Genomic DNA, 23,317 nt, shown 5'->3' on the forward strand with positions numbered 1-23,317 from the left:
CTCCACACTTTTCACTGACTAAAGCCAGAGTAAATTCCTGGTGAGGGTACTAAGATCTTGAAAGGTGACCAAAAAATAAGTAAAACTCCAGTTAACAGACCCATACCTAAAAGGTCTAATCATCTAAAGATTAGCTGATAGGTTATTAGGTAATAGCTGGTGGCCCACTAGTTCAGAATCCACATGCCAATGCAGAGGATATGGGTTCAATCCCTGGTGCAGAAAGACCCCACATGCTGTGGGGCAACTAAGCCCACCGTGCCACAACTACTGAAGCCCAAACGCCCTAGAGTCTATGCTCCACTACAAGAGAAGCCACTGCCATGAGACACCAGTGCACTGCAACCAGAGTAGCCCCTGCTCATTGCAACTAGAGAAAGTCAGTGCACAGCAACGAAGACCCAGTGCAGCCAAAAATAAAAATTTTAAAATAAAGATGAGCTGATAAATGAACTTTTTCAAAACTGAAGACTAGGACTTCTCTGATAGTCCAGTGGTTAAGAACCTGCCTGTCAATGTAGGAGACACAGGTTCAATCCCTGGCCTGGGACGATTCCACATGCTTCGGGGCAACTAAGCTCAAATGCCACAACTGCTAATAAAAAAAAAAAAAAAATGAAGAATACTTGAGGTACAATATAAGTTACAGGTATACAATACATTGGCTTACAATTTTTAAAGGTTATACTCCATTATTACATGGAATTTTAAATGTTTTGTATTAAAATAAAAAGTTAATGTATTTGCATCTTTTTTCCCTTGCTTTAACTGTTTCAACCTCATTGGAGAATTTCAGCTGTAATGAGTTAAGGTCTTCTCAAGGTTGCTGCTGCTTTTAGTCACTATGCCGTGTCTGACTCTCTTTTTCTTTTTTTGACTATTTCTAAGGTTCCACTGTTACTCCCACACTGTCTCCTACAGTACTTAGGACAAAGCTGTCACTTGTTTATTATGTTAATAGGAAATTTAACTAAAAATACGTCTTTTGAGTTCCACAAACTTAGAGAATCTAGTTTTGTTTTAGATTTAAGGAAAGGAAAATAATTTGCCAAAATATTTTGTCAACTTGAGTTCTGAGGACTTTCAACTTTCAGAAATTAGACTCCTATTCTACAAAAACTAATCATTAAGGACAATGACACTAAACCACAAGGTATTAACTATTATTTACCTTATTTAGGACATGTCCAAAATAACTACCAATATATGTCAAAATAAAAACATTAGACTCAAAGCTTATCTAATAAAAAAGGTCGATTTAATTATCATTTCAGGATTTTTTTTTCTTTTGGCCCTGCCTTGAAGCTTGCAGTATCTTAATTCCTCGACCAGGGAGCCAACTCATGTCCCGGCAGTAAAACCACCAAGTCCTAACCTCTGAACTGCCAGGGAATTCTTCCAATTCAGGATTTGAACTTGTGTTTTCAAAGCTACCATCAACTTTGTATCCTGAATGATTCAGAATACTAATTTTAGGAATAACCTAGAAGCTAATAAACTATTCTGGTCAAGTCACTATTTTATACATATACAAATAATTATATACAGAAAAAAATATGTAAACACTTGTATATGTGAATACACATATACGTTACCATATACTAATACTGCCCCATACCTAATTTAAAACTGTCATTTGATTCAGAGCTTATTCTAAACTCATTTTGTACCTCAAGATTTTTACTGCCGTTCATCCACTCACCAAACATTTTTGAGTGCTAGTCAATCAAGTAAGGCTTCCCAGGCAGTTCAGTGGTAAAGAAACTGCTGGCCAATGCAGGAGACTCAGGTTTGATCCCCAAGTCCAGAAGTTCCGCTGGAGTAGTAAATGGCAACCCACTCTAGTATTCTTGCCCGGAAGAGCCTGGCAGGCTACAGTCCATGGAGTCCCAAAGAGTCGGATACAACTGAGCACGCACATATGCACATTCTACCAAGTACTGTGCCAAGCAGATAGAGACAACAGACATTTAAGTAATACCCTAGTGTTTTAAGGAGTTCACAGTTTAATGAAGATAAGTGACACAAAAACAACTATAAGACACATAAACACCTATAACATAAACCTTATAGGGACTTCCCTGGTGGTCCAGCAGTTAAGAATCCACCTGCCAATGCAGGGGATACAGGTCCAATCCCTGGTCTGGTTGGGAAGATTCCACATGCCTAGAGGCAACTAGGCCTCTATACCACAACTACTGAGCCCATGCACTCCACAACAAGAGAAGCCACCACAACGAGAAGCCCATGCACTGCAACGAAGACCAAGCGCAGCCAAAAATTAATTTTTAAAAAAGGAAAACTATAAATCTTCTAAAAGGATTATGAACTAGTGATTGTGAAATTACTTCTCAGTATTTTAGTTACATCACCATTATGTCACACATTGGTCAGCAACCTCATGTTCTCTTCTGGGCTCTTTCAAATCCTTCATTTTACCCCAGTCCTTAAAGTTGGAACAACAAACTGATCTAGTCCTTCTTTTATCACCCAGCTTCAGGAGCCTTTTAAAACTGGATCAACTCTCCATTCTGAAAAAGGGAAAGTGTAAAACCATGGACTGGGCCATTCCTCATGCTACCCTTGGAGAGAGAAGGGAGAGACTGCTGCAGCTCAGAAAAGCTTCCCAAATTAGTGAAGCTGCCCAGAGACAGTAATCCTGAAAACTTTAAAGTGTCTAAAAAGTAGCAAAACAGACCATTAAGTCCCAAGAAACCAACTTGAGAGTCTTGTAGCTTCAAAAGAACCAAACTGGGAAAGGAGGCAACAGTCTATAGTACACAGAATACCATTTTTTTAGTATATAGGAAAACTGTATTTGAAATGTATTATTTTATTTATCCTGAACACCTCTTTCTTATAAGGGATATGAACAGATTCAGGTATCATTTAGGCACTGCAGATATGAATAAGTGACATAAAAGTACAAACAAGCTAGAAGACATTTCCACAATAATACAGCCCAATTCTTAAAACCATCTCACGTACAGAAACGTCAAGCTTACTTATTTTCAAACTGTACTCAAATTATCAGTGATCAAACTAATCAAGATTGAAAATTTAATAAAAGACCACAAAACCAGCTATCATGTATAACTCACAAGAAAAGTACAGACTTCAGAGACCATCAAGATTTTCCGGAAGGAGCTATAAATATTGAAATGCATAAGACTTTATGACAGTAACTTTATCTTGTTTCTCAATAAAAGTAATATAAAAAGCAATACAAAAAATTCGTTGGGAATACTTTCACAAAGAGTTTCTCTTAAGGCTTATTTTTACAAAGTTGTAATCACAGACTCCAATCACTAGTGAATTTTATCACTTAACATCGTATCTGTTACAGTCTTTAGTATTATACTTTAATGGCTGCCTAATAGTACATTGAGTAATCATTTTTAATAATTTCCCAACTTTTTTATATTTGCCATATAAATGCTGAAATTAGTAGTCATGTGTATACTACTTTTTCTGTATTTTAAATTATCTCATTAGACCATACTCTCTTCTAGTTTCATTTTTAAAACAGGATAGACTTTGTGTCATTGGGACTTAATTGTGATTTTAAAGGAAAAGTGAAAGTCGCTCAGTCCTGTCAGACCCTCTGCGACCCCACAGACTACACAGTTATGGAAATCTCCAGGCCAGAATACTGGAGTGGGTAGCCTTTCCCTTCTCCAGGGGATCTTCCCAACCCAGGGATCGAACCCAGTTCTCCCACATCACAGGTGGATTCTTTACCAGCTGAGACACCAGGGAAGACCAAGAAAACTTGAGTGGGTAGCCTATCCCTTCTCCAGCGCATCTTCTGACGCAGGAATTGAAGTGGGGTCTCCTGAATTGCAGGCGGATTCTTTTACCAACTGAATTACCAGGGAAATTGTTTTCAAGGAATGAGTCGGGGATTCCGGGGCTCCCAATCATTGAGACTCCAGAGGCAAAGGAAGACAGGAAGAAGGAAAACAATCTGGACAGAACAGTAACACTACTTTAAAAATTAGAAGACTTAGGAAACTGGGTGACTTTAAAATGTAATACTAACATCAAGGTTTCAAAATAATCTTTTATAAACCTCGAATAAAAGGATATTACTAAGTCCTCCTATCCCAGAAGACGGGGTTCCGAGAAAGCTGTAAAAACAAAATTTCCGGTGGAAATTTCTCCTACGTACAGCAATCAAAAAGGCTACTATTTGCGCGGGGCGGGGGTTGGGGGGGCGACGACGACACATATATTAACTATTACTTCACTAAACGAATACATAATGGGGGAATAAACGAAACAAGATTGGCCAGAAAATAATCGTTGAAGAAGCTGGGTGGAATTCATTAGTCTTTACCTTTGCTTTAAATGTTCTTAATAAAAAGTTTTAAAAACTAATACGCTAGCATAATAGAAAAACTATGACCAGCTCTTAATTCCAACTTTACTGCTACAAAGAGTGAAAATGACTCTCTTTCCTATTACCTAATTATTAAATGGGCGCTCTTGGGTCCCGATCCTTGTAAAACCTTATGCAGGTCGAGTTTCCAGTCCTCTCACCTGCAGCCACCGCTGAAGGAGAGCAATGAGAACTGAAAGAGGAGGGGCGCAAGGACAGGACCACAGGCTCCTCAAAAGACCGCTCATCAGACAAGAAGGGATCGGCGAAAGGCGTCAAAGGTCGCGTTTTGCTTCCGCTAAAGAAAAAGGCAATTTCGCCCAGGGGCCCCAGGTACGCTCCCTGGAGGCCGCGCCGCCCACGGGAGGCTGCCCGGCTCGGACGCGGACTCCCCCGGGCACCAGGGACACAACCAAACCGAAGTCTCCCTGGGCTAGAAGAGATGGGGTGAGGGGAGTGGCCGAGAGCGCCGACCCGGCCCTGTCCGCGTCGGGTGCCAAAGCCCAGGCCGCGGCAGTTCCACCCCGGGGTAGAGACGGCTCGAAGCAGGGACAAGAAAGTTTGGTGGTGTCATGCATCCACGACTAGCGGTCTCCAAGCTGCTCGCGGCCCTGCCACGCCCCCGAGCCTGGCCTTCCACGGCCTTCCGCGCCGCAGCCCCTCCGGCCCGACCTCCGGCCTGACCCAGAATCATTCCGTTTCTCCTCACCTGCCACCTCAGAGTCGTCCAAATCCCGGGCTAGGGACTTCTAAACCCGAAACGCAGTGTGGGGAAGAAAACAAAGACGCACGACCCTGAAAAAGCCCACTCACCTGGCCAAATCCGGACGTGAAAACGGCTGAGACACACTTGGAAACCAAGACTCAGCATCCAAAATGGCGGCTCTCTCTGCCTCAGCACATCGAGCACAGGCGGAGGGATCCGCGGACCGAGTTAGCCACGCCCTCTTTCCAGGGATTGGCTGCGCGTCCGCCGCTCCTGGGACTCATGCCCTGAGGGCCTCAGGGCTCCCCTGCCAAGATTCCTACGGAGCCCGCGCAGCCGGGGACTACTTCCCGCGGCGGAGGCATGGAAGGAGAGCGCAGACTCGTCACGCCTCAGAATCACCTGCTGGGGCGCGCCCTGGGTCTCGCAGATCACTCCCTGGGCGTGGGGAGGCTAGCAGCTGAGGCTTGTTTCCGAGTCCGCGCCCAGTACCTTGTTCGGGATTGTTCCAGTCCGTGGAAAAACCGGCTTCAGCACGGCCTTCCAAACTCCGGAGTTAAGTCTCCTGCTGTCGTCCCTCGCTTGACTTCACTCGCCACGGAGACATTCCTCCTGCGTCTTGGTTCATTTCGTCAAATGACCTGCTAAGCAGGTTTCCACTCTTCTCTGGCAGCTGACGACTCTTTTTCCGGCTGTTCGCCCTCCTTCCTTAGTCGTCCACCCTCTCTCCTACCCACTTTGATACTCCTGCTCCGCTTTTAAACCCAGTCTGATTGCTCTTTCAAACAGAATACCGGCAGTCTTTTATTTAAATAAGATGTTTCCTCAGCAGCACATTCTCTGGGAATTTACCTTATCTCTGTATTCAGAGAAAACTTTTTCTTTTAGTTATCTTTGTGCTTAACTTGAAAACCATTCTCTCTGATTAACGTTAGAAGGGGTTTCCTAAGCACTTGGCTTCTAGAAGGATGTAATCCTGCCCCCTGCTGTACTGGGTGCATCTACCTAGACCAAAATTGTGGTTTGCTAAATTGTGATGAGGTAACCTGACAAAGCTGGAACTAAGAGTAACCATATGAGGTTCATATGAATTTATAAGTAATGTGTCTCTATAACTACTTCCAGTATTTCTAAATTAGAAGCAGCTTTCAGAACCTCAGTATACAGTACGTGGTTCTTTTTAAATGTATGGATTTTTGTTGTTGATAAATGCATGCATATATGAATTGAGTCCATTCTGCAATGTAGCAATAGCGTCTAAAAAAAACGGGGGAGCAAATTGCTCGGATCTAAAAAGGCTTAGAAACACAGCAACCACATGTTACATGGACCTGTTTAGAAAGCTTGAAACCAGTTTATAGTCTTTTATGGGCTTCCCTGGTGGCTCGACGGTAAAGAATCTGCCTGCAATGCAGGAGACATGAGTTAGATCCCTGGGTTGGGAAGTTCCCCTGGAGAAAGGAATGGCTAACCACTCCAGAAGAGCCTGGCAGGCTACAGTCCGTAGACTCACAAAGAGTCAAGACTGCAGGATTCAAGTTATTTGAGGAATTTAAAGAGGTCGGCTCAAGACGAAGGTAGAATGGTGTGGGAAGGGAGAGTGATGAGTTACTGTTTAATGAGTACAGAATTTCAGTTTGGGACGATGAAACCGTTCTGGTGATGGATGGTGGTGATGGTTACATAACTGTGAATGTACAACTGTACAACTAAAAATTGTTAAAATGGTAGCTTTTATGTGTATTTTACCACAATAAAAAATGTTCATTGTAAAAATTTTCAAATGACATCTGTGTCATGGGAGAGAATTAAATAATATACTAGTGAATTAAATGGAAAATGTGGCATCTACAAGAAAACTGACTTTACAGAAAGAGGGCTAAGAGATACAATAACCAAATGAAATGTGTAAAGTTCAGTTGGATCCAGATTAGAAAAAAAGAATACATATTTGGGGAAACAACTTGGGAAATTTGAATATGTACTAGATATTAGATATTATGGAATTATTGTTAATTTTCCTTGGTATAATCACGTCAGTGAGTGGAGAATGCCCTTATTCTTAGAAGATATGTGCTGAACTGTGTAGAACTGAAGGATCATGGTGTCTACAATTTAACTTTCATATAGTTCAGAAAACAGAAAGTGTGTGTGCACAACTAGGCTATTATATGTCTTAATGGGAATTATTAGGTTTTCCCCCAGAAACTACCAGACTAAGCTAAGATCTCAGCAATAAGTATATATATAAATATACATATATGTATGTAATACGCACACAGACACATATATATATTTGGATGTGCCACATGGTATGTGGGGACCTTAGTTCCCCCAACCAGGGACTGAAACTGCACCCACAGTCTTAACCACTGGACCACTAGGGAAGCCCAAGTATATTCTGATTCTGTTTTGCATTTAGTTTAAAAACAGAATAAAATGGACTGATTTCAATACTCCATTTTTTAAGGACAGAAATATGTTTATTGTTTTACTAGTTTGAGAATATATATGTAAAGTAAACTGAAAGGCCTATGCACACTCTCCATGCCATTGTTAGTTTTTGGACTATATTATTCCAAAATTTTATTTATTTAAAATTTAACACAAATAGGATAACAATATACACTCCATATTCAGTACACTTGGGCTTGTGGCTCAGCTGATAAAGAATCAGCCTGCATTGTGGGAAACCTAGGTTCGATTCCTGGGTTGGGAAGATCCCCTGGAGAAAGGAAAGGCTACCCACTCCCATATTCTGGCCTGGAGAATTCCATGGACTGTATCCAGTCCATGGGGTTGCAGAGTCGGACACCACTGAGCAACTTTCACTTCACTTATTTGGTAAACTTACTTTTATTTTTAAGTTGGAAAGATCTTTATTCCTTACTGGACTGATATGCAAGGTTGTAAAGTACTTGAAATCACCTTTTTTAAACTTTTTATTTTATATTGGAGTATAGTTGATTAGAGGGCTTCTTAGGTGCTGCAGTGGTCAAGGATGCCTCCCAGTGCAGGAGACCCGGGTTCAAATCCTGGGTCAGGAAGATCCCCTGGAGTAGGAAATGGCAACCTGCCCCAGGATTCTTGTCTGGAAAATCCTATGGACAGAGGAGCCTGGCGGGCTACAGTCCATGGGGTCGCAAAGAGTTGGACATGACTGAGCGACTAAGCACACATATAGTTGACTAACCATGTTGTATTAGCTTCAAGTGTACAGCAAAGCGATTGAGCCATACATACACATGTATCTATTCTTTTTCAAATTCTTTCCCATTTAAGTTATGACACAATATTAAGTAAACCTGCTTTTTATACTTAATATATTCTGCATATCTTTTTATATCAATGCATATCAATCCATATTAACAACGGAAGCAGGTGTATCATTATTTAGCCAATCTTTTACTGCTATTTCGGTAGATTCCAACATTCCAATAGATGCCATTATGGATATCCTTCTAAAAATATCTATGCATACTTTCAGGTTATTTCTTTTTTTTTTTTTTAAAACAAGCTCTGGGCAGTTTTTAAAAATATGGAACGCTTCACGAATTTGCATGTCATCCTTGCGCAGGGGCCATGCTAATCTTCTCTGTATCATTCCAATTTTAGTATATGTGCTGCCGAAGTGAGCACCAGATTATTTCTTAAGGACGCAGTCCCATAAGTGGCATTGCAAGGTTAGTGAGTATGCATGTTTGAAATTTGGATACCCATGTTACTTATGGGTTGAATTATGTCTCCCCACCAATACCTGTGTTGAAGTTCTAACCTTCAGTATCTCAAAATGTTACTTTATGTGGAGATAGGGTCTTCACAGAGGTGGTCAAGTTAAAATGAGTTCATTAGGGTGGGCCCTAATCCAATATGAGTTGTGACCTCTAAAGAAGGGTAAAATGTGGAGACAGACACATGTATGGGAAGAAAATCACATGAAGATAAAGGCAGAGACTGGCAGAAGAGTCTATGCATGGAGCAACACCCAGGACAGCCAGCAAACCACCAGAAGCTAGGAGAGAGGCCTTGAACAGTTTCTTCCTCACAGCCCTCAAAAGGATCTAATCCTACTAACAGTCTGATCTAGACTGTCCAGCCTCCAGAACTATGAGACAATAAATGGCTGTTGTTTAAAGCACCCAGTTTGTGGTACTTTGTTATGGCAGCACATGCAATCTAGCATAACCCAGTGCCAGACTGCTCTCCAAAAAGGTTCCATGACTTTATCTACCTCGGGTCCAGCTTCTCCTCCTCTCCAACTGCAGGCATTATCAACCCTTCTCATCCTTTGGAAGCCAAGAAGTTATGTTAATTGGCACATCTTTGAAAATGAGTAAGACTGACTGTCTTGTAAACAGCACTCATGAGAGTCTTTTTACCATTTTCCTAAATTAATTTTAAAATAATTTTTTAAATAATGCATAAACATAGCAGACCACACACACACACACAGCTGAAAAAGATGGACAGCAAAAATTAAGTCTCTCTGACCCTTAGTCCTTCAGTCTCCTGACTCTAGAAGTAACCATTGTTACCAGATTCTTGTGCCTTTGAGCATATTACTTAATCTCTCTATGCTTCAGGATCTTCATATGTAAAATGGGAATAATATCACCTACACTAATAAAGTTGTTATGAGAATTAAATGTGTCAGTTATAAACAGCTCTTAGAATAGTGTCTGACAATGTTAATGCTATTGAAGTCCTTCCAGTGATACTATCTGTAAGGCCATATGCATAAATATGACTTTTGTTTTTAAACATGTAATAGCATACCATACATTCTATAGTTGTCCCTCAGTATCAGCGGATTGGTTCCAGGAACCTCAAGGATACCAAAATCTCAAGTCCCTTGCATAAAGTGCTGTAGTATTAATATTTTCCCATACCACCTATGATCCTCCATGCATGCATGCTCAGTCACATCTGACTCTTTGCAAGTCCACGGACTGTAGCCTGCCAGGCTCTGCCAAGGGATTCTTGAGATAGGAATACCTGAGCGGGTTGCCACTTCCTGCTCCAGGGGATCTTCTCAACCCGGGGATCAAACCCGTGTCTCCCTCACATTGCAGGTGGGTTCTTTACCACTGAGTCATCAGGGAAGCCTCACACAGTCCTCCAATCTACTCCAAATCATCTCTAGATTTACTTGTAATACCCAATACAATGTAAATTCTATGTAAATAGTTGCCAGTGGGCTGAAAACTCAATTTTTGCTTTTTGATACTTTCTTCAATTTTTCTTCACAATTGTTTCAAGCCAAGGTTGATTGGCACCATGGATGAAGAACTCTTAGGTGTGGAGAGCTGACCTCATACTGTAACTTGTTTAATACTATAGCTTGCTTTAAGATACATATCTCAGAGATTGCACCATAGCAGCAGTTATCAATAACTCTGATTCTTTTAAAGAGCTGCATAATATTCCATTGTATGTGAAGCATATATTTTAAGCACTGCTCTATTGATGGGTGTTTACATTATTTCTAATATCTTGCCTGTATAAACAAGGCTGCAATGCCTAAATATTTGCTTGTGTGGATTGTACAAATTGGGTAAATTCCCAGAAGCAGAAGAACTGGGTCAAAGTGTAGATATATTTTTAATGCTGATAGAAATTGCCAAATCACCCTACAAAGAGGAAGTGTCGATTTACACCATCACCACCAATGTGTTGAGAGTTTCTATTTCCCCATGCCATCAGTAATAGTGTGTTTACATAACTTTTGGAATCCTTGACATTATTGCACCCTTGAACAAACCATAACAGTAAAGATGAGTAAAAAGTGTCATCAAGTCACTGTCTTGCTAAAAAATGATATGCTTCAGTTAGAAAAATTGCTTCTAACTCAGCAATTTCTTGGATTCAGCAATTATCACCTGTGTCCTGTCCTGTCTAATTATTTAGGTCCTATAATATATCAATGTGAATTGCACCACACCTGCCAATTATTCAAAACAGTATCTCTATCCCTGGCGGACTAGACCAGTTTTGATCAAAGCTAAACATAATACAAAAAAAAACAAAATGACTCACACTGTTTCACTTGAAAATCCTGCTTTGCTGTTAGGATAAAAATTAACACATAACATTTCTTTGGTTAACTAACCAGTAATTCTATTTTATGTATATATTATAACTAGTGGCTGTAACTCAAACTTGATATAGTTGATATAGTACTTGAAGAGTCTCACAAGCTTGTAAGACAAAATATCAGGCCTATTTTTGTACAGTCCTTCCAGCTAAGAATGGTTTTTACAGTGTTAAGAGACTGTGGGGGAAAAAAAAACAACAGGACTTCCCTCTCTGTCCAGTGGTTGAGAATTTGTCTGCTAGTGCAGGGGACAGGGGTTCAATACTTGATCCAGAAAGATACCACATGCAGCTAGGCAGCTAAACTCATGCTCCACAACTATTGCGGAGAAGGCAACGGCACCCCACTCCAGTACTCTTGCCTGGAAAATCCCATGGACGGAGGAGCCTGGTGGGCTGTAGTCCATGGGGTCGCTAAGAGTCGGACACGACTGAGCAACTTCACTTTCACTTTTCACTTTCATGCATTGGAGAAGGAAATGGCAACCCACTCCCGTGTTCTTGCCTGGAGAATCCCATGGGTGGGGGAGCCTGGTGGGCTGCCGTCTATGGGGTCACACAGAGTCGGACACCACTGAAGTGACTTAACAGCAGCAGCAGGAGCAGCCACAACTATTGAACCTGTCTTCTAGAGCCCAGGAGCTACAACTCTGAAGCCTGCACCCTAGAGCCCGTGCTCTGCAATAAGAGAAGCCACAAGGAGAAGCCTGTGCACTGAATGAAGAGCAGCCCCCGCTCCCTGCAACTGGAGAAAGCCTGCACAAAGCAACAGAGTCCAAGCACAGCCATAAATAAATAAATAAATCTTAAAAAAGGGGGGGGAGGTGGGATAATATGTGACAGAACCCTTATATTGCCCACAAAGCCTATTTGTAAACTTTACAGAAAAATTTTGCTGAGTGCTGGGGCTTCCCTGGTGACTCAGCTGGTAAAGAATCCACCTGTAATGCAGGAGACCTGGGTTTGATCCCTGGGTTGGGAAGATTCCCTGGAGAAGGGAACGGATACCTACTCCAGTATTCTGGCCTGGAGAATTCCATGGACTGTACAGTCCACAGGGTCACAAAGAGTTGGGCGTGACTGAAGCAACATAGTAATTTGCTTTTTTTTTTTAAGGACTAACATTTACAAAGGCGCAAGTCTCAGAAAGTTTTTAGGCTAAAAATTGTAAAGTGAAATAGAAACCACCCTGGATATCTTCCTAATAAGATCTAGAGCATGTTTTAGAGCACTTAGGAAATGACTCCTCAGAGAACTTATGAACATCAATAATTTGGGCTATATATAGATATTAAATATCTCCATGGCACTTTGCAGTTTATAGGGTACTTACAAGCACATTAACTCAGTCTGAGGCTCACAACATTCCTGTAAAGGAACTGTAGGTCAGAAATGTCTATTAATTTTTATAAGAGGAAAGTGAAGCTTAGACCTGTAAAGTGACCAATCCAAGATCAACGGCAGTAAGTGCCAGGATCAGATCTTGATCCCAGATCCTGAGCCTTGACATGATATAATTTTCATAGGTCCATATTTCCATAATAATTTGCATCCTCCTTTTACTTTCAATTTGTGTATAATGAGTTTATCAAAAAAGAAAAATGCATTAAATCACAATTATAAACTCTCATTTGAGTTCACATATCAGATCAAAAAGGAATTCTCAAATCAGATTCTTTTCATGACATTTGTCCTGATTGCAATCATCCTATAAAACTTAATTTTTCCTTAAATGAATTCAAAGACATGAAAACTTATAACTCTATGTTCTAAATATAAACTCCATCTCCTTAAAATATGAGGTTCTTATCAAGATTGTATGAATCTGCATAAGGATAGACATATAGGACAATAAAATAGAACTGAAAATCTAGAAATAAATCAATATATTTATGGTCACTTGATTCTGAACAGGGATAACAAGAGAGTTCAATGGGGAAAGAACAGACATTGCAACAAACAGTGCTGAGAAAGCTAGATATATGCATAGAAGAGAATAAAGTTGAACATTCCTGCCTAATACCTATACAAAAATTAACTCAGAATTAATCAAGGAGTAAAATATAAGAGCTGAAACTATAAAATTCTTAGAACAAAATATACATGGAAATCTTCATGATTAAGGACTAGGTGATGGTTTCTTAGATGTGACACCTAAGTCAAAGGCAAACAAAAGGAAAAATAGAAGAACTTTGGTGCTTCAAAGGACATTATCAAGAAACTGAAAAGATAACCTACAGAATAGAAAAAAAAATTTGCAAATCACATATGCTATAATAGTCTAGTATCCAGAATATTTTTTAAAAAACACCTATAAAATAACAATAAAAAGGCAAATAACTGAACTCAAAAATGCACAATGCATTTGTGAAGACATTCTCCAAATTGTTAATAATAAGCCCAAGAAGATGTTCAACATTCTTAGTCATCGGGAAAATGCAAATCAAAACCACAGTGAGATATCACTTCACTGTATTACAATGTCTATAATGAACAAGACAAACATTAACAAGCATAGCAAAGGACATGAAGAAATTGGAACGCTCCTTCCTCACTGGTAGGAATGTAAAATGATACAGGCTCTTTGGGCAAAAGTTTGACAGTTCCTCAAAATGTTAAGCACAGAGTTACCGTATGAACCAACAATTTCACTCCTAGGTGTACACTTGAGAGAACTGAAAACATATGATCACATAAAAATTGTACACAAGTGTTCACAGCAACATTATTCAGAAGAGCCAAAAAGTGGAAACAACACAAATATCTATCAACTGATGAATGGAAGTAAATGTGGTATACCCATACATTGGAATATTATTTGGCCATAAAAAGGAATGAAGTACTGACGCACACATAGCAACATGGGTGAACCTTGAAAACTTCATGCTAAATGAGAAGGAGCCAGCCACAAAGGCCCATTGCTGTATATTCCATTTATGTGAAATGTTCAGAATAGGTAAATCCATAGAGACCCAAAGATTAGTGATTGAAGGAGGCTGGAAGGAGGAAAACGAGGGATTGACAACTGTCTGGGGTTTCTGTTCAAGGTGATTAAATGTTTTGGAATTAAATACTTCTGATGTTTCACAACCTTGTGAATATACTAAAATCCACTGAGCTTTACTTTAAAAGGGTGAATTTCATGGTATGTGACTTATAAATTATAAATCATAATAAATTTTTTAATGAAATTCTTTAAGTTATCCTACCAATATTGTTGTAATGTAAAGCCCTAACAAGGTTTTTGCAGGAGCCAATAAATATAAACCAGAGGATATTTCAAGGGAAAGTTAATATAGTTAAAGTGGCAAAATAATAGCATTAGTTCATCAGTAGACTGGGAAAGTTAAAGTAAAAAATGAAGCTGAAATAAAACCCAAGATTAATGGAAAAGTCTTCTAGATCCAGAACATGTTTAGGTGAGAGCAGAGAAAAAATAAACTAATTTCTTGTTTAATAATTTTCCCCTTATTTGACGATGACCCTGAATCATAACACCTCAGAGGCATTTCTAGGCTGTATGTGTGTATGCGTGTCTGTGTGTGTGTGTATCAGTTGCTCAGTTGTGTCTGACTCTTTGTGATCCCATGGAACTATAGCCCACCAGGCTTCTCTGTCCATGGGATTCCAAGGCAAGAATACTGGAGTGGGTTGCCATTTTCTTCTCCAGGCGATCTTCCCAAGCTAGGGATTGAATCCATGTCTCCTGCAATGCAGGCGGATTCTTTACTGTCTGAGCCACCAGGTAAGCCCATTTCTAGGGTACATGAAGGTTTTAAAAATAGCATTATTATGACTCTATTTTACTTGCAGTTCAAGTAGATGAAACCAACCACCCAGTATTACACATTATTATATGATGAAGCCAAGAAATTTCCCTGGAGGCTCTTTCCTAATGCTCTACCTGCTAGCTATTTTCATGTTGAAAATGTCAACTATGTCAATTTTAAAGTGACATATACAGTCATATTTGTATCCCTCAGACTAACCTCATCAAGAACTACTATTAAGTACAAAAGCCAGTGTTTATTCCAGCTTACATTCTTACACTGTCTAGAAACCTTCTCGTTGGATGAGAATATTCCATTTTCTAGTTACCTATCCAGAAATGAAAATTTTAAAGGAAATTTTAAATTTTTATTTTAAAATGAAATTTAACTGAAGTTCAAGAATAATAATTTCTACCTCAAATCCCAACCACAATGAATGAATAAGCCATTTACCAAAGAATTGTGAAGGAACAAGATCCTCTCACATTAAACACAAAATGGAGACAATGATATCATCTCTTTAGAGATTTCTGGAAAAGCCATTTTGCAAGAGTGCTTTATGCAAATGCCAGGACTTGTTGCTTTATTAGCAAAGGTTAGCATTCTCTTTAGCCTCGTCTTTGTGGGGTCAGTGATCATACGGGATACATGCATAACGCTTTCATGTATTTATTTTACTTAATCAGCACACCAACCCTACGACAGTAGAGACTAGTAATTATTACCCTATTATCCATTTCACATTTTAGGAAGCAGGGGTTCAAAATAGAGAAGTTACTTGCCCAAAGTAACCAGGCTTGTAAGCAGCACACTCAAAGCTGGATCTTCCAATATCAGATTCCACCTTCTTTCCACCGCATGCCCTACTTCTCCAAGTGAGCCATGTCAAAGGCAGACTTACGCTTTCTACAATGAGAGGGATGACAGAATGAGAGGTAAGGAAGTGGTGAGGAAACAGAAGGGAACGATGAGAGGGGAAAGAAGTGTTTTATTAGGAAATGAGTCTAACCACTCTCAATTGCCCCAAATGTCCCCTAAGTGGCAACGATGCCACAAGTTACCCTTCTCTGAATGAATCCTATGCCGCCAGTGTACAGCTACTGTCATTAGTCGAGAATCATGTCCGAGACTTACACGTCTAAAAGGAATTAAAGATTTTTCTCCTCCGAGTTTCCGACAGCTGAACCTAGCCCCTCCCACAGTGGTCCGAAGCCCCTAGGTCTCGGTCACATTTAATACCTTAGGGGCCCGAAGCAACGTTGAGATGTGGGGGGATGAAGTGAAGAGGGTTTGGGTTTGGGGAAACGGGGAGCTAAGGTTGGGCTAGGGAGAGGGGAGCCTGTGGTGGAGCTGTGGTTGGGGGATGTGGGTTTTGCGGCTGAACTCGAAGGTGGGGTAGGAAACCAGGATCAGAGCTGACAGTCAGGGTGAAGTCAAAAGGTTCAGGAGACGATAAGGGGAGCTCAGGAGCTGACAGGACCAGAGAAAGACCTTGGAGAGTGCGAGGCTGGGTGGTCTCCGCGGCGCCAGGATGCATACGAGGCCCCTCTCGAACGTCTGTGATTGGATGCTCTCTTAGATCCCGCCTCCCCGGACCCCCTCCCCATAAGCCCCGCCCATGCCTCCGGGCGCGCGCCTGGGGAGCCGGGAGGGGGACCAAGCTGAAGAAGGGGGGAGGGGGGAGAGGAGAGACTCGTGCACGCGCTCCACTCGCTGCGGGTGCGCGAGCAGCGCGCTCCCGCCACCCGCGTCGCCATCTTTTCCCCCTCAGTCTGTCTGTCTGCTCTTGGCTTTGTCCGTCTGCAGCGCCGCCCCTCGGCTCCCCACCACCCGCACGACCCGGAGCTGCCCTCTGCCCGCCGGGGCCCAGTCGCGGAGAGCCCCGGCCCGGCGGGTCCGAGCTGCGGCCCGGGGCCCATTGTCCGGCGGTCTGTCTGTCCGGAGGCGGGGCCCAGGGACCCGGAGCGCCGCGGAGCGCCGAGGCGCCGGGTAAAAAGACCCCCGACTCTTTCCATCCGGGACCAGGCTGAGGATGCAGGGGCTCCTCGCCCCCTCCCTTGGTCGCCGGCTGTCGGTCCTTTTGTCAGTCTGCGTCTGGGGAAGGGGCCAGGGGCTCACTCTGGCCTGGGGGGCGGGGGCCGTCCTGGCTCTGATCCTCCTCCTGCCCCCGGCTCCAGCGACGCGGCAGGACCCGGCTGACTCCCCACCGCGGCCGTTTCTCTTTCCCGTCCCTCTGGCGATCTCGGGCACGGGAGGGGTGTCCGCGCCGCCGCCCTCCCCGCGTGGGCCTAGGTCGGTCTCAGCCGGGCACCGCCGGGACGGCCCCGGCGTCTGACAGGCTGGGCTGGGGGAGGGAGAGGATGGGCGTGAGGGTGCAGACCCGGGTATCAGTCCGGAGCCGCTGTCTCCAGAAAGGCTTCTAAATTTAGATTTCTGAGAAGACTGTATTGTCTGAGCGTTTGTCTGAGCCGCCTCGGAAGACCTCTGGCTCTTGGCTGGTAATTCCCGGGAATCTACCTGTGCTCCTGCTTCAGGAAGTCAGAGGGACCGTCTCGGCTGAGTATACACAAGCTCCGGACCAAACAGAAGCGGGAACAGGGTGAACCGGGAGGCGGCTACGTGACCAGCTTTCTTGTCCTCTCCTTTCTGGCAGGTACAGACCCCTGGGATTCAGGCGAGTTTACTTTGCTCCGTGGGAACTACACCAGATCTGGAGGTGGGAGTGAACCTTCTTTTCTTAAAGCTTGGATTTCACCCATTTTTTCCTTGCCGAAGTCTGTGGCGTGTCCTGGAACCTGCAGCCTAACACCTGTGAGAGATCAGCGACAGTGTTAAGAGGAGTTGTTGGCCCCCCTCCCAAGGATTCTTAACCTTGTTCTAAAGATGGACAAAGCTGCCTCCCTTTTTAAATAGGATCCCCTGTAAACCTGAATCTCACCGGTTACCTTTCTTCCCATCCTCTTTTTCTTCCAGATGGTGATGTTCAGGCTGTCCATTTACATTTTTGTGTGAGTTTCGGATTACGATTTGGGAACTGAGTCAGTGCTGAAAGTAAAACTGAGTTAGTGAACTTTAGGGCACTGTGTCTATGGATTTTATTAGCGTTTACTGCGGTAAAACAATTGGCTAATCTCTGAGATCTTGTTGTGCAGTCAAGAATGTACCTCCAGTGCTAGTTTTTTTAATTGTTAATTAATTAAATAACATTTATTTTTAAGAGTCCAAAACCCTACAGGCTTTCATTTCTTTTGAGGGAGGTAAGAATATTTGCTTCTGTTTTCCCTTTAATCCCTCAGGTGTGAAGTCAGTCCTATCGGGTACCATCTGGTTGGTTCCCCATTTGGCCACTAGGAGGATTGTGAGATGCAGTGGACACCGGCGATTTAAATATGCAAATACTGGTCTCTGTTTCCGACTTGTAGCTTTAGTACTGTTTAGTATTTAGTATTTTTGCCTCACCAAGGTGATCTGAATATAGCCTGTCTCAAATTATTTAGCCTTCTTTCGAAGGATCTTTATTGCCTTTATCTCATAGTTTCAATTTCAGATCTTGATGGGAAGAAAATGTAAATATTAGTTAAGATTTCATTTCTTCCTTATACAATAGAGAGCTATAGCTCTGCAGATTTGGGGGAAAAAATGACAGGCAACCTGCATTTCATTCAAGACTTATAGAAAAAGACCCAAAGTGTAATATTCATTCACCGCTTCAGTTTATGATGTAACTACTTGATTTAAAAGAAGTCATCTACACAGACAAAATTTAGAGAACACATTTCATTAACATTAGCGCTCAGCATTCTACCTTAAAGTTGATTTTTACTGTATACATTTGGAGTTTTTTTGTTTTTTTTTTAATTAAAGGTCTGAAAAAGAACTGTGTTTGATATGCAGATATGATAGAAGACTGCCTGAAAGCTGCTTCCTTTGCCACTTCCTGTGGAGGCCTGTCTTTGCCATTTGCGGTTTCTTTCTTCTTTTGGTAAGGGGAGGCAGGATCTGATTACAGGTCTGAGGTCCTTTCTGGCTACTTAGAGGAGTTAGTTGGCACAACAGGAGGCAAGTCTTCACTAACTTGAGTGCAGAGTATAGATGGTAGTAAGTAACCTCTCATAATGCCTCTTAAGGCAGTAAACTACAATTTTGTATTTGCTTATTCAGTGTAAGTACAATTTGAGAAGGCAGGAACTGAAAGAAAAGTTAGAGGGTGATCAGGTCCACATTCTTATCTTTGGTAGGAAAGAGAATATCTCTCGTTTCAATCTATGTGCTTATTCACTCTGTCTTTCAAAGAAAATTCACAGCTTCCTGTACTAATCCATTTCAGACTCTCTAACAACACTTAATGCTGGGAAAGCCTTTCTTATAACTAACCAGGAACTGTAGGCGTAAGTATCTGTTTCCTCCTATTTCAGGGAAGCAGGTGCATGTCTCTGCAACACTTCTCATTTGGGGACTTTTTCTCTTTGTTCTTCCCACTCTTTGCTACACAGAGGCTGGATTGAGAAGAGGCACTAAAGTTATTAACTTTGACCACCACCTGGGAGCATGTGAGCAGGGCCAGGCTGATGCTTCACATTGGGGTATTGAATTAGTCCTCCACAATGGGGATGACTCCCAGCTCTTCTGGTGAAAGCCTGTCTTCAGCATTGGAAGTCTGACTTACTTTAGTGCCTGGCACTGTGCGTGCATCACTAGATAGAGGCCCTGCTTCCCATGTTTTCATTGACAGGTGCCCAAGAGTTTTGAGATATTTCCTGTTTCACAGGAATGTGGTGCCTTTGTTCCCTCCAGGAGAGATAACCTCTTGAAAAAACATCTGGAGGCTCCCATTGGTGCAGATTGCAGGGCTTGACTTCCAGAGGGCATGTGACATGTGAGCTGCCACCCTCTTGAGCTTCCTTTGCTTCCTTTCACAATTTGTGGGGTGAGCCCACAGTGTCTAATGCTGGTTGCCTGAGTTTTTCACTTTCCTTTCTACCCCGTGACCTTGAACATGATTACTTAACAGTATTCTGGATTCCACAGGTGGGTTTAGAGTAGAATTCTCTAAATCCTTTAGAGTCCCCTCTCAAACTTCTCGGGACCTTAATGTTATGCTAGAGATTTATTCATTTCACTCTTTAAGTAGTACAGTAATTTATAAATGGTGAGTTTTACATGCTCAAAAACTATTTTAAAAAGTCTTTTTTATCTTTTAATCATGTATAATTTCCGGACTGAATGACACATGCTAACATTATCTTTTTTTTTTTGTAGGTCAGCACCTTGCAAGGAGGTGGTAACATCCAGTCGTGAAACTGGGAAAAGCCAGAGCTCTTGGATCAGGGAAACATGTCCCGTCGGAAACAGACAAATCCAAATAAAGTTCACTGTGAGTATGGGGTGTTTTTCTTCTGAAACATGGGAATGCTGAGGGTTGGAATGGAAGAGTAATCTGAATTTAGGTGATTGACTCACACTAATTCTTGAAGCAAAAAAGAGTCAAAGGTGTCAAATGTGAGGGATTTAAAGTGTTTCTGTGCTAGGGGAAGTCTTGGAAACCTGTCTTAGGAATAGGTGTTCTTGATTCATCCTTAGTATTCACATTAACAGACACGTATAGGGTTCCTACTCTGTGCAAAGCCTTGTGCTAGATGCCAAGGCTGTAAAACAATAAAATGATACGTAAGACTAAAATGTAGCCACAGATATATAGAGAGATAGATGAGCATATAGCAAGATAATCTACGCTAAGTGTCAAATAAGGGTGCTGTACACTGTGTGTACTATAGAAGTTAAGAGGAGGGAGAGAACTCCATGGACTGAAGTAGCCGGGGAATGCTTGATGGAAGAGGCCCCACAACATGACCTTGAACTGCGCTTTAGAAGGTAGAAGGTGGGGTTTTTTTAAACAGAGGAAAGGAGAGGTAAAATCAGGTAGGGGAAACTGCATGAGCAAATATACAAAGAGGGAATGCACATGATCTATTCAGGGAACAAGGAGACTTTGTATGAAGCAAAGGTTTCATTTGTCCAGAAACCACAGACCATGAGGTTAGAGATGTTTAACTCTACATTGTAGAGGCCTGAAGGGCAGGCCAAGTTCATACTTCATTGTGACTGTAAGGAGATACTGTAAGGTTTTTAAGCAGGGAGAGTGGAGTGACATTTAGACTACAAAGTATTATTCGGGATGGATCACATGAAGGAGAGACTGGTAACAGGAAATAGCTATGCTTTACTGCCTTGCATTATTTCTCAGCCGGTTCATATGTTTGTTTTAGTTCAGTAATTGGATTGTAAACTTCTGGAGGGCCAGACACTATGTCCCATATATAATTCCTGCTGTCCCTTTCTACTTTTAACACTGCTCAGATTTGTTGTTGTTTAGTTACCAAGTCATATCCAACTATTTTGCAACCCCATGGACTGTAGCCCACCAGGATCCTCTGTCCATGGGATTTCCCAGGCAAGAAAATGAGTGTGTTGCCATTTCCTCCTCCAGGGTAACTTCCTGATTTAGGGATTGAACCCATCTCCTGCTTGGCAAGTGAATTTTTTTTTTTTTAACCACTGAGCCATCAAGGAAGCAGCACTCCTCAGAGTGGGTGTTCAAAAGGGCCTTATTAAATTAGCATTAACATATTTATGCAGATTTGAGACAATTAACCAGTTTCCTTTGTTCTGAGCAGATAAACATCTTCATTCAAACGTAAAAGACAGACAAATAGCCCCCCATTGTTGTGGAAGACTGACTAAAGCACAGCAACATTTGAAGGGAATTCAGCCTTAGAACATTTGAAAGATTTTTTTTTTTTAAGGAAAGAACTCATACATTTGAGAGGTTAGATTAGTCAAGGAGTTAAAAGGACTAAAATTTATTAAAAAGATACTGTATGCCAGACAGTGTGTACCTTATTTTATTTTATTGGATAATTTCAAGAGTAGGAGAGAAAACCATAGGTACGGAGGAATTAAGAGGACTTCAGTATGTTATAGATTAAATGAGATTAGGGTGGCAAACATTCATATACAATTAATTCTTCTATTCAAGTCCCAGAAGAGTTGTATATAAAACAGAGCAAGTTGGATGCTTCTCAGAGTGTATTCTATAGTAAGTGGATCTGGAAGGCTGCTTAATATAAAAGTGAGTGGTTCAGGAACAATTTAGAAATTGCTGCCAAAACTGAAATTTAGTGGCCCTAAATGTGAGGATTGTCAAGAGAGATAAGATGAAGTATCTGTAGCATAGGTAATTGAACACAGAAGTTCAGAAGGATTGTCTCCTCTGCTCTGGTTTGAAGATGAATATTGATAAAGACACAAATGTTTCCCCAAGAAGGCAGGGTAAGAAGGGAACTCTTAGTAGAGTGATGAGTTCACAAATAAGGTAGTCACTGGAGTTGGGATTTACCTATAAAAGCCACCTGTCCAAAGAGACTTGGAGGAATGTAGCTCGCAGAGATGATATATGACTGTGATCAGTCCAGGGGAACCAGTAAATGCTTGTGTGGCAGATTCCTACACCCACATAGCATAAATCCATAGCCGCATCTCTTTCCACCGTAGTCACTCAAATCTAGGGTGAGCTGCTACTGGAGTTGGAACACAGGCCATAGAGAAGAAGGGAATACCATATCCACAGCTGCAGAAATGCAGTTTTCTAGAGTTGAACTAGTGAATATCGTAGTACAGTGGTGGAGCGGGTAGGACTTTGCAGACTCTGCACTGGTAACCATTAAGAGGGCTATGAAAACAAGGTTCGGGTGTAGCTAAAAAGCAGACCTTCAGGGAGAGGCTGTTTTCATTGAGACCTTTGGGCGGGAAATTGTGAATTTGTCTCACACGATGGACTAAGAAAGAAGAAAGACCCTGAGATTTGCTAGTCTCTGGGGACCTTCTGCTTATTTACTATTTGGGAACTGAAGCTGATCCTCCCTTTTTTGAATGGTCATTTTCTCATTGCCCATGATAATGACAAGTGGAAATTAGTAATTTCGGTATTCTGACCACATGAGCCTTCTATCCCCTTGTGGCAAAATAGAACCAATCAAATATATTGAATTTAATGCCTCTCCTCTATTTAAAATAAATGGAATGGATTCAAATTCTGGGAGACGGGAAGGTCTGTAGAAGCTTTGCTTAAATGTCAAAGCCAGTCAGCATTTGAGCAGAGTAATGGCTGAGCTCCATCAGATCTGCCTTCTGGGAAGAAGAGGATTGTGTGGCATGAAGCTCAAAGCCCGCCTAAAAGAATACATTAAGAATTGCACTAAAAAAAAAAAAAAAAAAAGAATCGCACTGCTGTAGCCCAGCAGCATCTGTCAGATCTACTTTAGAAGCCAACAGGCAGGGTGCTCTGGCATATACTTACTTGGCTTTCCT

The 23,317-nt window shown here is 41.8% G+C and overlaps 2 protein-coding genes and 1 non-coding gene across 14 annotated transcripts in view; 1 reads left to right on the forward strand and 2 right to left on the reverse strand.

Annotated features, from left to right (window-relative positions):
- Positions 1–5,335, reverse strand: part of IST1 (IST1 factor associated with ESCRT-III) — a 34,134-nt gene extending 28,799 nt beyond the window's left edge. Inside the window, exon 1 of one of the 2 annotated variants that reach the window (XM_065925690.1) lies at positions 5,195–5,335. The gene's annotated coding sequence lies outside the window, so the exon portion shown is untranslated. The remainder of the gene's footprint in view (positions 1–5,194) is intronic. The other variant, XM_065925691.1, reaches the window with a different exon arrangement.
- Positions 5,336–5,485: 150 nt separating this feature from the next.
- The window catches only part of ZNF821 (zinc finger protein 821), a 28,240-nt gene continuing 10,408 nt past the window's right edge, over positions 5,486–23,317 (forward strand). The window contains exons 1-5 of one of the 11 annotated variants that reach the window (XM_065925680.1): positions 5,486–5,709; positions 15,700–15,885; positions 17,604–17,666; positions 18,815–18,932; positions 20,210–20,324. In XM_065925680.1, the coding sequence (XP_065781752.1) occupies positions 20,285–20,324 (40 nt within the window). In that variant the 5' untranslated portion in view covers positions 5,486–5,709; positions 15,700–15,885; positions 17,604–17,666; positions 18,815–18,932; positions 20,210–20,284. The other 10 variants (XM_065925679.1, XM_065925678.1, XM_065925685.1 and 7 more) reach the window with 10 other exon arrangements.
- On the reverse strand, positions 8,620–8,726 carry LOC136161996 (U6 spliceosomal RNA). The gene has a single exon (XR_010661849.1). It is a non-coding gene; the product is annotated as a U6 spliceosomal RNA (small nuclear RNA).

This window comes from Muntiacus reevesi, chromosome 2 (assembly GCF_963930625.1).
Source record: "Muntiacus reevesi chromosome 2, mMunRee1.1, whole genome shotgun sequence".
NCBI classification, from domain to species: Eukaryota; Metazoa; Chordata; class Mammalia; order Artiodactyla; family Cervidae; genus Muntiacus; species Muntiacus reevesi.